Below are 17,478 nucleotides of genomic sequence, written 5' to 3' on the forward strand. Positions count from 1 at the left end.
TGACTGTGCTGATTCCTTTTGATTACTTAAAATGGACATATTCCTTGTCTATCTGAATCCATTTGGACCATATCAAACATACGCAAAATTAACAAAGGAATATAGTTTCTTATACCACTCCCCTATCTTGAAAACATTACAACCAGTTGTATTTCACCTAGACTCTTATCTCCTTCTATGTGTTGTATTATTTTGCAGCAAATTCTCAAAAATCCTCCTTCATCCACAAACATTACAATAGATAATACTAAAAAATAAAGTAATCTTTTAAAACTCATTATTGTACTGAGGGGAAAAAAACAAGCACTAATTCCGTATTATCAACATAGAGTCTTATTTTAAAATTTCACTGTTTTGTAAATGTCACGCATGTGAATTTTTCCAGTTTTACTTCTTAACTCAGGATTCAAATAAACACTACACATTCTAGTTACAGTGACTTGCCATGTCATTTAATATGTTTATTAAAATAGAAAGTTTAATTATGAAAATGTCAAGCTTACAGGAAAAGTCAGAGAAAATATGTGTTAGCCATATATTTAGCAACTGTTAACATACTGCCATATTGTCACCATCTCTTCGCCTTTTTTTTGCCAACGTAACATGTAAGTTTATAAGTACAATGCTTCTTGATCAGTATAACCCCTTCCATCATTCTCCATGCATCTTTTTTAACCTCATGTCTTTTTTTCATTTTAAGGAATATTGCTAATATGTCTATAATCCCTCCTATTAACTTTCCTCCCCCCCCTTTTTCTTCTATTCGGAGTTAAGCTATATCTTAAAATTGGTATATGTGATTTCCACAGGATATTTTTATGCTATTGATACACTACATATATACATCTATAACCAACATAACATATCTTTTATTTTAAACAGTTATACAAATAACTTTGTTTACAATGGTTAATGATTAATGGTTACTTATAATGGCTAATAAGCAACCACTTATGAGATCATTTGTGTGTATATCTTTCTATACCTTGCTTTTTTATTCTACACACATATTTGCACATGTGGTATAAACCATTTTAACCTGGTACATGCTATCCCATTATGTAAATAACACCAGAGTATTCATACACCCTACCAGTAAGTAGAAAGTTTGCAGTGTTTAATAGGACTTACATTTGATCAATATTCTTTTTTTTTTTTTGTCAGTCATGGGGACTGAACTTGGCCTGGGCACTGTCCCTCAGCTCTTCAGCTCTGGGCTAGCATCCTAGCACTTGAGCCATAGCACCACTTCCGGCTTTTTCTGCTTATGTGGTACTGAGGAATCGAACCCAGAGCCTCATGCATGCAAGGCAAGCACTCTACCACTGAGCCACCTTCCCAGCCCTCAATCGGTATTCTTTTAACATGTTTCATCAAGCACACAAATAAGAGCTTCTTTGCAGTGGAATACCTAGAAGTGGTTAGAATATCTTTAGCTTTGCCAGTAGTGACTGATTCTATCAGCAATAATATCTTGATATGCCAGGTCCTCCTCAGCACTTAACTTAGGCTTCTAAGTTTTTGTCAATATAGTGGGTATGAAATTGTTATCTTCTTTCTATTCAGATTACAGAGAGATATAGTATCATTTCATGGTTGTCTTTTTAATATTCTTCTTCTATGAATTCTCTGGTTAGATGGCTTTCTTCTAACTCATAGTAGATTTTGGAATTTCAAAAGTGTGCAATCTTAATTATTTAGAGATCTTCGTGCATCATCCTAATACATTTTGTTCTCAATACATTTTGTATTTTGGGGCGGTCCGGTCGTGGGGACTGATCTCTGGGCCTGGGCACTGTCCCTCAGCTCTTCAGCTCAAAGCTAGCACTGTACCACTTCAGCCACAGCGCCACTTCTGGCTTTTTTCTTTTTTGCTTATGTGGTGCTAAGGAATGGAACCCAGGGCCTCATGCATGCAAGGCAAGCACTTTACCACTGAGCCACCTTCCCAGCCCCATACATTTTGTATTTTGGAAAAGTGGTTTTCAAAGAAATGCTATATATAGTTCTACCTAGACATTTTAAAATTAGAAAGGTACATATTAAAAACTGTACTCTTTCAAGACTGAGAAGGATCAACAAGGACAGAAACTACTCAAAGTTGTGCTCTTGCTTTCTAAGACTTTACTGCCTTGTTTTCTCATCCATATGCTTTGTTCCCATTCCCACTTTTCCCTTGATAATTCATCAATATTATTTTTACATACAATGCATCTAATATCTAGCAGTTGTATTTCCTTTTCTGCCTTTCTATTCCACTGTGGACTTGCTTTCTAGTCTTGCTCTCCATCCTGGGCAGACGCTGCATAGCTTTCCTATGTTGAATCCTCTGTGCTCAGCCCTAGACTTTGTCTTTTCTGGCCTATTTCTTTATTGAATATGACTATGGGAAAGGAGTGGTGTTTAACCTCAGGACTTTTCCTAAGAAAAGATGTAATGAAAGCCAGTCTTTTCCTCGATTATTTGAATTGTCTTACATATTTATTTTTGCTACTCTGACACTGGGTTTTAGAATTTATCAGAATTCAATACTATCTGAGAAATTTATTGCTTTATTTCAAAATTTTGAAGGATCTTTTCCCTCTGCATTCCAGGGTACTGCTCAGGTGTCTGATGCTATTCTGATCCTTATCTTTGTCTGTGAACTGTTTTAACTCTGGAAACTTGCCCGTCTCAACTGAATGTTATAGTATCTTTTATTAAAATGTTATCTCTTACTAAAAATTAGCCAGTTGTATTCATTAGGTTTTTTATGTCTGAAGACATATCTTTCATATCTTTACTTCTGGGAAGTTGTCTTTTTCTTTTCATCACTGATTGGAACCTGGACCTATTGAATCTTCTGGTTTTCTCTCCTCTTTCTATTTCCTTTTCTGCATATTTTTGTTCTACTTCCTAGCAGATTTCTTTTTTAATATACATATTTATTGTAAAGACACTGTACAGAGGCGTTACAGTTACATGAGTAAGGTATGAGTACATTTCCTGGGCTGGGAAGATGGCTCAGTGGTAGAGCGCTTGCCTTGCATGCCTGAGGCCCTGGGTTCGATTCCTCAGCACCACATAAGCAAAAAGAAAAAAACCTGAAGTGGCGCTGGGGCTCAAGTGGTAGAGCACTAGCCTTGAGCTGAACAGCGCCCAGGGCCAGAGTTCAGGCCCCACGACTGGACCCAAAAAAGAAAAAAAAAGAACATTGTTACCCCTCCTTTGTTTTTCCCCTACTATTCCTTCTCTCCCCACCTCCCCAATGCCTCCCTCCTCCCCAACCACGAAGTTCTAAGTTCACTTGCTTTCTTTTTTTTTTAAATAAGTTTTTTATTGTGAAAATACTGTACAGAGGGGCTACAATTACATGAGCAAGGTAATGAGTACATTTCTTATCAAGTATTGTTGCCTCCTCCTTTGTTTTTCCCCTCCCTTCCCGTTCATCTCCACAACTACATTCCCCCTCACCTGCCCTGCCTAAATTGTAAAGTTCATTTTCAACATAGTGTCTTATACATCTTGTTGGTCATCCTGTATCCTTCTTTCAGCATTTTGTTATTTCCCTTCCCCTCCCCAAATTAGAAAAATGTATATTCAAGATGCATTGTACCACAATCAAATACAGTGACAACAGGGGTTGTACCATGGGGGAAAAACATACAAAGAAAGAAAAAATCACATAATAATTATAAGTAAATTATAAAAGAACAACAAAAAAGATAAAAATCTCTTGTGTCCCTGTCTTGGGGTTCATTTCATTTAGCATCAGGTTATATGGTCATATGTACATAGCTTTTGACCTTTTCTGCTTGTCCTAGATAGACACTAGTTATTGCAGATAAGGGAAACTATGAGACCTATGTTTCTTTGGGCCTGGCTTGCTTCACCTAATATAATTTTTTCCAAGTCTTTCCATTTCCTAACTAGGCTGGCTTTGAACTGTGATCCTCAGATTGCATACTCTTGAGTAGCTAGGATTACAGGTGTGAGCCACTGGCGCCCCACAGGAGATTTCTTTTATCCTTAATCTCCTACTATTCCATTGGTCTTTAATAAAAATATTATAATTGGTGTCATTTTAATTTCCAAGCAAATTTCCTCTTTCCCATGTATGTCTTACTTTATATTGTTATTTTGTGACTGGAAAGCCTCCTAAATATTTCTTTGAAGAAAGTAATTATGGTTTTTGAAAATTTTCTCCAGCCTTCTGTGCTTCTGAGTTGCATTTTGGACTTTCTAAGTTAGATTTGCCTTTGTGTTTTATTTTTAGAATCCTTTTGACATAGTCTATAGAACACTCACCATCTTGGATTGGGCAAAGTATGTAAAACAGTGCCTGACATTTAATGCTCAATCAATATTTATGTTGTTTTTTACAAGCCTATTTAACTTATAGACCACCTTGAAATACCTTAAAAATAAATGTGAAACTTTTAGAAGAAAATGATGCAAATATGAAAGGCTAATGTTCAAAGAAACATGAGATTTTTTCAATTCAAGAATTCTTACACCTTTTTGTATTTTGAATACTGAAATTTGATGATAGATGTCATTATAAGCCAGAGAAAATTAAAGTTTCAGCTCACACTTCTTTTGCATTCTGACTTTTTTGTGCATAGAAGAGCTTGGTAGCTCAGGAATTGTTAATAACTTATAGACTATTTGATGAGAGTCTATAATTTGAGCAGATGCATCAATATATGCCCTGAGTATCAGGCTGGGGTGTGTTGGTTGAGGATGACTGTCTAGGTGAAGGGTCCTACATTTATAAATAAGCACTTGCTATTTCTCAATATGACCATAATTTCCCAAGATAAACAATATTAATGATTATTAAGTCACTCTCTATTAGAAAGAAACCCTGTTGTGAATTCTGTCTTTACATTTTCAGTTTGATTCTGCTAAGAAGACAGGGATCAGCCTATATAAGATTTCTTTTTTTATTGTAAATGTGATGTACAGTGAGGTTACAGTTACATAAGTCAGGTAATGAGTACATTTCTTTTTGAACAGTGTCATCTCCTCCCTCATTTTCTGCCAGGTCCTTTCCTCTCAGTCCTCCCCTCAAGTTGTATAGTTCATTTCCAACATAGTGTCTAGTGAGTAACACTGCTGAATTGGTTCACCCTTTGTCCCACATTTCTGTGCTTCCCCTTCCCCTCCCCAAATCAGATAAACTTATATACAAGACAAAAAGTATAGAAATCAAAAACAGTGACAAAAGAAGAAAGATAGGGAAAAAAAGCTGCAAACAGTACAATAAAAAACTTCTTGTTCCCATTTCTTGGAGTTCATTTCAATAAGCATCATTTTATATGATCATATGCACGTAGCTATTGGGCCCTTGTGATCCTCTCCTAAGAATATCCTCCTTTTGTGTCACTGTGTGAATGTTTAGAGTCCTGCTTAACTTGTTATTTCCAAGTATAATTTTTTGTCTTTTACTATCCATGGGGTTTACTTGTAGGTTTATAGGCATGTTCCAATTATTACAAATGAGGAAAACCATACATCCTGTGTTTCTTTGGGTCTGGCTTACTTTGCTTAATTATGATTTTTTCCAAGTCTTTCCACTTCCTTACAAATGGAGCAATATCGTTCTTTCAGATGGAAGCATAGAATTCCATTGTTTATATATACCACACTTTCTTGATCCACTTGTACACTGAGGGGCATCTGAGTCGATTCCATATCTTAGCTATGGTAAATAATACTGCAATGACCATGGTTGGACTGGTGGCTTTAGTGCAGGCTGGTTTGTAGTCATTTGGATAAATGCCCAGGAGTGGATAGCTTATAGGTAAGCTTTATGTTTTAGCCTTTTGAGGAACCTCCATACTGCTTTCCAGAGTGGTTTTACATTCCTACTAACAGTAGCATTCCCTTTTGATCACATCCCCACAAGCATCTGTTATTGTTAGTTTTCTTGATGATAGCCATTCTAACTGGGGTGAAGTGGAATCTTAATATTGTTTTGATTTGCATTTCTTTTATGGACAGAGATATTGAACATCTCATATGTCTATTAACCATTCTTATTTCTCCTTCAGAGAACTGTCTCTAGCCCATTTATTAATTGGGTTATTTCTTTGAGGGTTTGTTTTGGAGGGGCTTAATTTTTGAGCTTTAAGTATATTTTAGACATGAGGCCTTTGTCTGATGGATTTTAAACTCTTTCCTAAGCAAGGGTTCCACATTGATGATTACCATGACTTAATGGAGACTAAATCATTCCATTTGACAACATATGTCTATTGATATCTATTATTATTACATGAGTTTTACTTTGTTTTTTTTTACTTTATTATTTATTTTACTTTCCTCTCCCTGTCCCTACCCACAAATTACATAGTTCATTTGTTAGCATAATGTTCATTGAGTACAAGGGCCACATTTGCTCACCCTGCCTCCTTTCATTCCTGTCTCCCCCACCCACCTCTACCAAACACGTTTCCATTTGTTGGTATTTGTTTTGATAAATAGTACTTGTTGCTTTTTAAGTACTTTAAGAATGCCTTTGGATTCTTCCCCTAAGTGTACCATCCTTTAGCCAGTTTGTGTGTAAATGCATTGTCCTGTATACGTCATTGTGCACAGATGTATTTTAGATCTAGCTCTCACATATGAGAGAAAACATGCACCATTTGTCTAAATCTGGCTTACTTTACTTTGATATTGTTGAATTAGATGCACCATTTTTGTTTCCTATATCTTAAATGTTGCTCTTTAGCTTTATATAAATGCAAAGTGAAAAGAGTCAAGAATAGAAATAGAAATTTCAGAAGAATCTTTTGGGTTCATTGTTAAGGACACATGCACCCAGGATCTAAAATAAGATGCTTTCTGAAGCTTATTTCAACTTAGGAGATATTACTGGATTTTTCTAGGCAGGAGCAAAGACTTGAATTAGTATCATTTTTTTATGAGTAGCTATAAACTGAAATGAACCTTGTCTTCTTTATGGGCAGTATGTCTATTTTTCTAAATAGATGTAAACCCATACATCCAACTTGGCAATGACTTTTTATACAGCTGCATTAAAATTAATATAAATATGTTCAGCATCCAGAGGAGGCATCTAACTCATTGCCATAGTATTCCATTTACATCAGCTTCATGGAAGTTAAGATGTGGAATAACAGAGCACTCTTTAAAATATTTTTCTCCAAATACATGATATAGGTGGCTATTGACTTTTAAAGTTACTGTGGAAAATTCCAAACATATATAGAAGCAGAATCATTTAATGAATCTCACCTACCCACAGCCAGCTTTAACTGTTCCTAACCCACAGTCAATCCTGGGTGGTTTCCTTTTTCTTTTGCTTCTCAAGTTATCTTAGAGAAAATCCAGGATATAGTATTATTCCATAATATTTCTCTGTAAAAGATAAGAGCTCTTTTTTAACTAGCTCTACAATATCATTATGAGATAACCTAAAAAAGTATTAATAACTGTTACTTAAAATCAGGCTATTAAGTAAAAAAAAAGCACGCATAAGAAAAATCAGTAAATATTTTATATAACTTGAAACAAAAACACATTAAAATTTACAGGATTTAAGTAAATGTTTGTAAAGAGAAAATCAGGCTATTAGTACTCAAATTTCTCTGATCATCATATAAATGTCTTTTTCCCTTGGGACCCAAATACCTTTATTACATTTGGTTGGCATATTCCCTTCTGACACATTCTCTCTTTCTCTCTCTCTCTCTCTCTCCACTCCCTCCCTCCCTACTTTCTTCCCTCCTTCCCTCCCTCCTCCTCCTTCTCATCCTTCTCCCCCCTCCCTCCCTCCCTCCCTCCCTCCCTCCCTCCCTTCCTTCCTTCCTTCCTTCCTTCCTTCCTTCCTTCCTTCCTTTTGTTTGTTGTTGGTCATGGGGCCTGAACTCAGAGCCTGGATGCTGTCCCTGAGCCTTTTCACTCAAACTGGTGCTCAACCATTTTGAGCCACAGAGCCACTTACAAGTTTCTGGTGGTTAATTGGAGATGAGTCTCACAGACTTTCCTGACTGGGTTGACTTCAAACTGTGATCCTCAGATCTCAGCCTTCTGAGTAGCTAGGATAACAGGCATGAACCACTGGCACCTAGTGTGGTTGGCATATCTCTTAAGACTCTTTTAGTCTAAAGTCCTAGTACTTCCCTACCCCTCTGAGTTTTAATCTTAAAATTTGTCAAAAATACAAGTTCACTTTTTTCTTAAAATTTTCTCATATTCTGGACTTTGTTGATTGAATTTCCATGGTGTCATTTAACATAATCTTCTGTTTCTATAGTTCCTATAGTTGTGAATAGATGTTTAATTAAATATAGCCTTCAATTTTTGACATGAAACTGTTGTTGTGGATGGTGCTGCATCACATCATGTGACGCCCAATGTCTCTTTCTCTTTTTGTGATTGATTCCTGGGTTCAGATGCTATCAGTGTAATCTATCCATTATAAAATTTCTCATCCTTTCTCTTGATAGTTGTAGCAGCTATTGATGATTATTGCCTTTGTCTGCTATTCACATTATATACTGTGTTAAAAGCTTCTACATTTGACAGTTTACCTTCTTCCAACTTCTCACTCTGGAATTGTTTTAATATTTTTACTCATTTATTTTCTCCTCTTATTCTGTGATGTAGTTATAATAATTCTTCAATTTTCTGGTCTTCAAAGTGTTGCCGAAAACACAACACTGTAAGGACACTGTGAGCAAAGGTTCCTTGCATTTGAGGGAGTCTTTGTCCTGGTTTTCCCTTGGAGGGATTTTTTTTAATTCATGAGCCTATTCCAATTCTAAGGCATCTATGAGTTTAAGAGATTTGACTTACCTGGAGCTTCATAAAGTTATTTGATCACTGTATTCTTTGGTCACTACAATGCACCTCAAGGAAAAGGGAGGGACACTTCTGCTAGACTTGCTGATGTGAAGGTCATGGCCTTTTAAAGATGGAACCTTCCTGAGAGAAAGATGAATGTGAGAGTAAATAAAAATTCAGACATAGACTGCTGTGCTGTCATGCCTTTTGTTAATAAAATATTATCTGCATTGTATTTATTGTTTTGTTTTTTGTTTCTTCTTGGCCTTATATAGCCAATATAGGCTATTTCAAATATGTTAATTACCAATAAGGTAGCAAAGTACAACTCTCACAGTCACAATTTTTAAAAGAATTATAACACCATTTGCTTTCTTTACAAATGTATACATGTGCACACCTTATATGTGTGCACCCATATTCTTCCTCTCTCTATATTTCAGTTTTTTTAAAATTTCAGGTGCAGTACTGACACATGAGGCATAGAAAAGGGAATCATGACACTTATTTAGATTGTTTGCTTCAGATATCAAATCCAGATTGGTTTTCGTGCCAGAGGCTCACATCCTGTTTGTGGCTTATTATGGAAAATTGAGTTGAGCAAAATTAGGGACAGAGACCAATTTTCCTTTGCTCTGAAGATACTTCGAGCTCTGTACAATAAATGTTTTCCATTAGAGCGAAAATGTTGTGCATTAATGCTCCTGAGAAAAAATAGCGATTGCCAGTAATGCCATCAGGAAATGATTTTTTAAATGTTTCAGAGTGTAAGCATAAATCAGTCCATAAATAGGGAATACAACTTATTTTACAGAGATGGAATATTGATGATGAAAACATTTTTTAAGGTAGAGTTATTCTAGGAAAGTGTGAATTTTGATTTTAGAGCCATACACAAGGGATATAGTAATAAGAAATACAAGGCAGAACACTTGATTAAAATAAACAAGAACAGAGCCAAGGCTGAGAAGACACAGCGTTCTCTTCTGTGGCCTCAGTTGGGGAGCAGAGCTGGGATAAGATGTGGAGAGGGTTGAACAATGCGTCATCAATGACTTCAACAGACTAAACATGATTTGTGCAGCCCTGGGCTTCTGGGTTCTCAGCCACTGGATGTGCTGCGGTGCTCTATCCAGACCGTGGCAGCATGTGTTTATGATGAAAGTTATATGCTGTTTTCAAATTTAAATAAAACTTGCATTTAAAAATGGTCATGATTTAAAATGCTATTGTGTTGAGGAAATGACAGTGGCTACATTAATTAAATATTTAAAAATTATAGACAATCTTTTTCTACTTGTCAGAAACCTATTCTTTAGGACAAATTACTCTTAAGTTTGGTTTTCATACAAAAGAAGATCAAAAACAGATCTTTGATTGTGGATGTTATTTTCAATTATTATTAGGCTTTCTGAATACTCTCAGGGCTGTTTGTTGGCATCTAATATGTGTTGTTGGAATGACAGGAAAGTGTCTGACAATTACCTGTGTTGTTTTTAATGTAACTTCAGGTAATGAATTTAACTGCATTCCTTAGGTACAAAGCAGTAGAAAATGAATGCATTTTCAATACTTTCTAAATATTATTAAATGAATTACTGAGCCCAAATATAAATGTAAAATTTCACTTTCAAGATAAGATGCTTAACAGACTATCCTGATGATTTTACTTCAGTCCTTCACGAACTGAAGCCCAGAAAGGAGAATAACTTACCAAGGTTAAATTTTACTTTGTGGTTTACAGGATTTCTTTTGCTTCAAGAGTTGCTTTTCTCATTTTAAACAGTGTTTTATATACTGAGTTCACAATCTTGAAAATTACCAATTATCCAGTTGGCTCAAAAACTAATAATACTAGTCGGACAGATGGAAGACTGATTGTCTTCACTAATGAGAAATTTCTAATATTGGATAAGCAGAGAAAAGTGTGGAAATGTTAACTGTAAATGTCAAGAAGCAGGTTGCAATTAAGGGCTAAAGATCAAGAAGTGGAAAGCATTATCTCTATCAGTAGTATTCCATGAGCACAGGGCCTTGGCAATGTGTTTTCTGCCCTACATATCCACAGGGAAAGGAATGGTGCCAGTGAAATTGTGAATAGCTATAATTTTTAAGACTGCATTAGGAGACTAATCTAGACCCCACAGTGGTCCTCGTAAATGTGAGTATGGAAATTTCCTGTGGAGGCTGAAATTTTAGTGTGTGAATAGAAGCTCAGTTATGTTGCAGAAAAAAAATCCCTGAACCAATATTCTATTTTCCACCCTTTTAAGCCAAGTTTGGGACTTTACATTTTTTTTAAATGTGCTTTAGCCCATTTGTCCTTATTTTAGGCTTAATTTTACTGTTTGGTTTCCAGAGATATGTCAAGAGGGACAGTATTGCTTCTTTTTAGTTCAAACTTTCATTATTATTATAGTATTCAGATTTTAGTTGACCAAAGATAATGGTTATGCTGTTTCTTTGCTCATTAAAAATAAGTCATTTTCATTTTATCTCCATCAGTTAGCAGGCATTTTGATCATAAATGAAATTGGATGATTAGTTTTAATCCCCAAGAATTCTGCTTTCAAAGTCAGCAAGGTTTAATTTTAACCAATGTTCTTTCAGTTTGGGTCTCTGTAGGATAATTTCTTTTTTCTAGGGTAAGAAGGGTGGCAAGAGGTGGCTGGCCTTGGGAAATATACACTTGGAGTGCTGCAGTTCTTTCTGGGACAGAAATGGAGTAATAAAGGCAGAAATCACAGAATGGTTTCTAATTTCAAAGACAGACTGCCTGACCTTGCCTACATAGTTCAGATAGAAACCAAGAAGAAACACAGAGAAGGAAATTGAGTTCCCCTCCAGATGATGCACAACCACACAACTTGCAGTCATCCATCTAGAGTTGGAATGTGTGCCAGTCACCTTAGGGCCCAGCAAGCTCTCACTACAAATAGATTGCCTTGTATTTTGATTCTTAGGTGAAAATGTTCTGATTAGCTCTCTACTCTTCTTACACATATATGTGTATGCACATACCGGCACGGGCACACGCACACACAAATCCTCCCCATCCCCATTCATTCTTGGTTTTTCTATCTTCCTGAATTCAAGCCTACAATTTTTTATAAGCTAAAAACATTAGTTCTAATATGCATTTGGTTCTTTGGTAGCCTGTGGTTTGAATAAATCTTCTCTTGAAGCCATTAAAGGGGCTTTCCAGCCTCCCAGGCTCCTCAGTGTTTCTGCCTCTCTGTCATGTTTTACCCTGGAGGAAGGAAGTTTTCATAGGCTAATCAGTATTCCCACACTGTCACATTTGGCGCCAGTCACCTTCCAGCCCCTCCATTCCTTAGATGGCATTGCTCTTCTCAGTGTAGTATTTCTTGTGTCCTGCCTGGACCCTCCGTTGGTGAGTATAGGTGACACTGCATCCACTTGGGTGACCTACTCATTGGGTCTTCCAGAATTTGCCATGGAAGTTTTGAAGATTTTTTCTTAAATTGAAAGTTGTGTAATGTTGAACAGCAGTGGTTACGCTGGGACTATTTGTGTCATGATGCACAGTGGCTTCCCTTAGTAGCTAGAGAGAGGCACGGGGAGCAGAAGCATTGCCCTGGGTACTTCTACTCCCAGTGTGGTCATATAGGCTGGAGAGCTTTCTGGATTGACTTGTTTTCTTGTTCTGATAGGAAAATCATGTTGTGGGTATTTGTGTTTGCCTGCTTACAGAGGGTATCTTTTGCTTTCTGTTTATCTGGCATTAGTTATACAGGGGAGGATTCCATTGCTAAATCTCCACACATACTAACACAACATTCCAATCGACTTTACCCCCTCTATCACATTCCTTATCACCCCCATGGCCTCCCCAACAGATATCCTTGTTTCCTTTTCATAGCTGCAAACAATCTATTTCAACACTATTCAGTCTCCTTTTATCCTTGTCACCAGCCCAGCTCCCTCCCACTAGCCCCGATTCCCCCTACAGGGTTTATAACACTTCACCATCCCCTCTATGATCAACAGCTTTGGTTGAGTTCCTCTATGTTGCTCTTATGTATATTTGCAATTTATTAGAAAGTTATTCACACACTTTCTTTTTCTACTCTCTCTTTTCTTTCTCCTGAGTGGTCTTTTAGCTTGATTCATGTTCTGTGTTTAGCCATTTAAATAATTATGTATATGAATACACCCATTTATATACATGTCCATAAATAAATAAATATATATATATATATATATTTTAGGTAGGCCTAGCTTCTATGTATGAGTAAAATCATAAGACATTTAGGTTTTTGATCTTGTCTTTGTCTTACTTAGTATGATATCCTCCAGTTTAATCTATTTTATTACAAATGATGTTTCATTTCTCTTTATGACTGTAATATTCCATATTATATATGTATGCATGTATATATGTATATATATACATATACACATCATAGTTGCACAAAATAAACATCAGGAAACTGGGACTTGAAAGGGATAGGGTGGAGTCAAGAGGAGAGGAGTAGATGAATTAAGAGAAGGTTGAAGAATTTAGTAAAAAATTCAATTCATATCTTACAAAATTAAGAAAAGTGAGGGAGGGCTGGGAAGGTGGCTCAGTGGTTGAGCGCTTGCCTTGCATGCTTGAGGCCCTGGGTAAGATTCCTCAGCACCACATAAGCAAAAAGAAAAAAGCCAGAAGTGGGGCTGTGGCTCAAGTGGTAGAGTGCTAGCCTTGAGCTGAAGAGCTGAGGGACAGCGCCCAGGCCCAGAGTTCAGGCCCCACGACCGGACCCCACCCCCCCAAAAAAAAAGAAAAGTGAGGGAAAGAGTGGGTTAGAGGGATGGGTGAGAACATTGAAAGGGGTGACATTGATCAAGATGTATGCATAAGCTTGAAAGGCAACTCCTTAGTACCACTACTTAAAGATAACACAAGTATTTTTAAAAATTGTAAGCAATCGGTGCCGAGTCAGTTACAATATGTAAATTACTTGTAAAGCAAACTTTATCTTGTATAATAAATGTTATTTGAATCTACGGTAGATTCAGGGAAGAACTCAGAAATTATACTCTCTGAGTTCTTCCCTGAATCTACCGTATTTCAGTTAATACATTTGTGTACACTTCCTTACCACACAAAGTATTCACTTATATATTTTTAAACTCATTCTATCTTCTACAGATGAGAGAAACATGTAACCTCTATCTCTCTGGGCCTGACTTACTTTACTTAACATAATTTTTTCCAGGTCCTTCCATGTCTTTGGGAATGATGCAATGTTCTTCTTTCTACTAGATGAGTAAAATTCCATTGTGCATATATATCACATCTTTTTGACCCATTCGTCTATTAAGGGGCATCTGGGATGATTTCATACCTTGGCAATGGTGAATAGTGCTGCATTGAACATGGTTATGTGGTGGCTTCATTCTATCCTAGTTTCTAATCATTTGGGTAAATGCCCAAGAGTGGAAATGCTGGATCATAGGGTAATTAATGTTTAGTTTTTTGAGGAACCTACATACTGCTTTCCAGTATGGTTGAACACATTTACTTTTCTACCAACAGTGTATTAGTGTTCCCTTTTGCCCACATCCTTGCCAGCATCTGTTATTTGGGCATTTTAGTTATTCCATCATTTGGCCATTGTGAAAAGTGTTGCAATAAACATAGATATGCATTTTTTTCTGGTATCTTGATTTATTCTCCATCACATATATGCCCAGTAGTTTTATGGTGGCATCATAAGGAAGATCTACTTTTATTTAGGCTTTTGAGGAACCACCATACTGATTTCCAGAGAAGATGCACTAGTTTACTTTCCTGACAACCGTGTCTTCCATTGGCCTGGTTTGGTCAGGGTTGGCCTTGCCTCCTTAGTCCCTCCCTCTCTCAGGAGCAACTTTCCCTTCAGAGAAGGGAACAAGGTAACTTGTGTCTTCTTCCTGTGGCCCCTGACTGCTCTTCCCCCATCATCCCTGTCTCCTTTGGGGAAAAGAGATGATGTGAAGGTAGCAAAAGGTAGCAAAAGCTGCCACCTGCTCATAGCCATTTCTGACATTATAATACCAGCAGGTACAATATTTTTCCTCTAAATAATAGAGCTTTTGAATGAAATGTGACAAGGGTTGTAATGGCCTCATTTTTAATGACTTAAAAATAATTAGGTGAGCCTCAGAGTGACCCTCCTTCCTCCCTACATGAATTTCTATATCTGTTTTGCTGTTGACTCCAACAAATGATGGTTATTTGTCATTTTGCCATATGGCCATACCTCAGGGAGGTTGGTTAATGAAGAAGTGCAGAGAAAATGATTTACAGCAAGTGTCTTTCTTCAAATTAAAACACCCCTTCATCACTTCTTTTAAACCATAACATTAGGGAGCTTTGCCCAAAGAAGAGAGAGTAGACAGTGCCCTGCTGTTGCTAGGTAACAGGAGATGGCCTTAAGCCTGGTCATAGTTGCTACTGGCAAGATTTTTTTCCCTAGGAACCTGGTTAGCTTTGCAAAGTCCTTTGTGTAGTGTTAACAGATTTGCACCATGGAAAGGTTGAAGGGTTTCCTTTATTATTCAGTTTTCCACACCAGATATATTATGGAAGTCTAGAAGTAGTTCTTGATTTTGAGATATCCTGAGCGTATGAAAGCATGGTTCATTACGCATCGCTATACTGTATTTTCAGATGAGCTTGGGTGCATGGGTGCATTCAGGGTAGTATGGCTGTAGATTATACTGTCTTTTCAAAGTTTGCATCCATTAAAAAATCAAAGGAGAGCATCCCTTTCTAAGTAGCAGAGTGATGTAAGATCTGGGAATGTGGACTAGTCTTTATTCAATCGATACATCTCTTATTATTTTGAAAAGACAATTTTTACTTACAAGAAACTAAATGCTGATGAAATCATTACATGCCTGTAGGTGCCTTGCGCTCACCCAATTTCTTTGGGCTAAATACATCAGCACTGCATTTTCTGATCTCTGAGATGTACTGTCATCTGCCTTGGCTCCCAAGCTGACTCTCCTGTAACCTGAACCATCTGTTTGTTGCAGATTTGAACACCTCGCAGAGTCAATCTCCAGTCCCTCTGGACTCATATTCCCACAGTCCTCAGCCACAGACATTTCTAGCAGAAGCCAAGCTCAGTCTACAGAAGGTGGCCAGACAAGATGGAGAAACTGGAGATGTCATGGAAGAAAATATTGTTTACCTCTGATTATGTTGTCATCATTTTTCCAAACAAACAAAAACACTGGCACTTTGAGGAGAACTCCCCCTCCACTCCTATTGTGTGTGTGATTGTGCCCAAATTGCTTTAAGGATACTATTTAATGTTTCATGCAAATTCATTTTTAGCATGAATCTAATAATTAAATTATTGAAAACAGTTCTGTTTGTATAATCTTTAACTTATCATACTTACTTCTGGATTTCAGGGGAGAAAATTAGAATAAGCTGAAGTATATTAAAGATTATTTTGCCTTTAGAGGAACAATTCCATACTGCATTTTGTACCTAGTTATGTGGATTTCGAGATGCCTTTTAAGATTAAGATGAAGCACTTTGGATTAAAGAATGATATTCATAAGGTGTAAAGTTTTACTGTTTGAGCAGTGGCTTCCTGAAGTAGAGCTTGGTGACCAAAAAGCAGAGAGGATTGGCAGAAACACCTTTTCTCAGCTAGTCTTTTTTTTTTTTTTTGTCAGACCTGAGGCTTGAACTTGGGGCCTGGGTGCTGTCCCTGAGCTGCTTTTGCTCAAGGCTAGACTGTATTGCTTGAGCCACAGCTCTACTTCTGGCTTTTATGATAGTTGTTGGAGATAAGATTCTCACAGACTTTCCTGCCTGGGCTGGCTTTGTACTGCCATCATCAGATTTCAGCCTCTTGAATAACTAGGATTACAAGTGTGAGCCACCGGGCGACTAGCCTCTCAGTTAGCTTTTATGTGTTAGTTTCTCTTTGGAGAATCAAAGGTGGAGATGTCATAATCACCATTCAACCAATGTGTCCTGCCTGGGCATCTCTTCTGAGCTGGTAGCCATCATGCCAAGGATACCATTGGAATGTGTCCAGCTGGGTGGATGTTGAGACACACTGTCTTGATAAGGCTTCAAGTCACAGTTCAATGGTAACTTTCAGCCCCACCCAGAGCCCTGAGCCCCAAGCAAATGGATTTTGATGTAAATAATAAAACTCGTGAGAGCCCTCACTCCTATCAGCTGGCCTGTCTGTAGCTGGCACCCAGAACACCGATAACCACAACCCACTGGAAGGAACCTTCCTTCGCAGTTCTTTAAGGACGACACAATTTGTTCTTGGTAAGACTTGATGCCTGGATGGACCTTTCTACAAATGAAAACTGGCACTTCCTGCCTTCACAGTAATATGGATCTCTGTGAAGAAAGAAACCGGGAAAAGTTCTCATCTTGTTCTTTAGAAATATTTGTATATGTTTTGGTCAGTTGTCAGTAAATACCTTTTGCCTGATTATTTTATGCTCTAATTTTAATACTAAGCATAGAATTTACATTTCACACATGTAAATTAATTAAGCAGAACCCACATTTCACACACATAAACCTTTTGTAGAAAGTGAAAATAAAGTAGGGCTGTCAAATTCATCTAGAGTTACAATAATTAATGGGAGAGAGTTGGGATGGGAAGGAAGAAAGGATTCATTCAGATCCCTGGTTTCTTCCCCTAATTA

The 17,478-nt window shown here is 37.1% G+C and overlaps 1 protein-coding gene across 2 annotated transcripts in view; it reads left to right on the forward strand.

Annotated features, from left to right (window-relative positions):
* Arhgef28 (Rho guanine nucleotide exchange factor (GEF) 28) overlaps positions 1-16,157 on the forward strand; it is a 164,995-nt gene extending 148,838 nt beyond the window's left edge. For both annotated transcript variants that reach the window (XM_013025296.1, XM_013025295.1), the window contains one exon: positions 15,823-16,157. In XM_013025296.1, coding sequence (XP_012880750.1) covers positions 15,823-15,986 — 164 coding nt within the window. In that variant the 3' untranslated portion in view covers positions 15,987-16,157. The remainder of the gene's footprint in view (positions 1-15,822) is intronic.
* The last annotated feature ends 1,321 nt before the right edge of the window (positions 16,158-17,478 follow it).

This window comes from Dipodomys ordii, unplaced genomic scaffold, assembly GCF_000151885.1.
Source record: "Dipodomys ordii isolate 6190 unplaced genomic scaffold, Dord_2.0 Scaffold83, whole genome shotgun sequence".
Classification (NCBI taxonomy): domain Eukaryota; kingdom Metazoa; phylum Chordata; class Mammalia; order Rodentia; family Heteromyidae; genus Dipodomys; species Dipodomys ordii.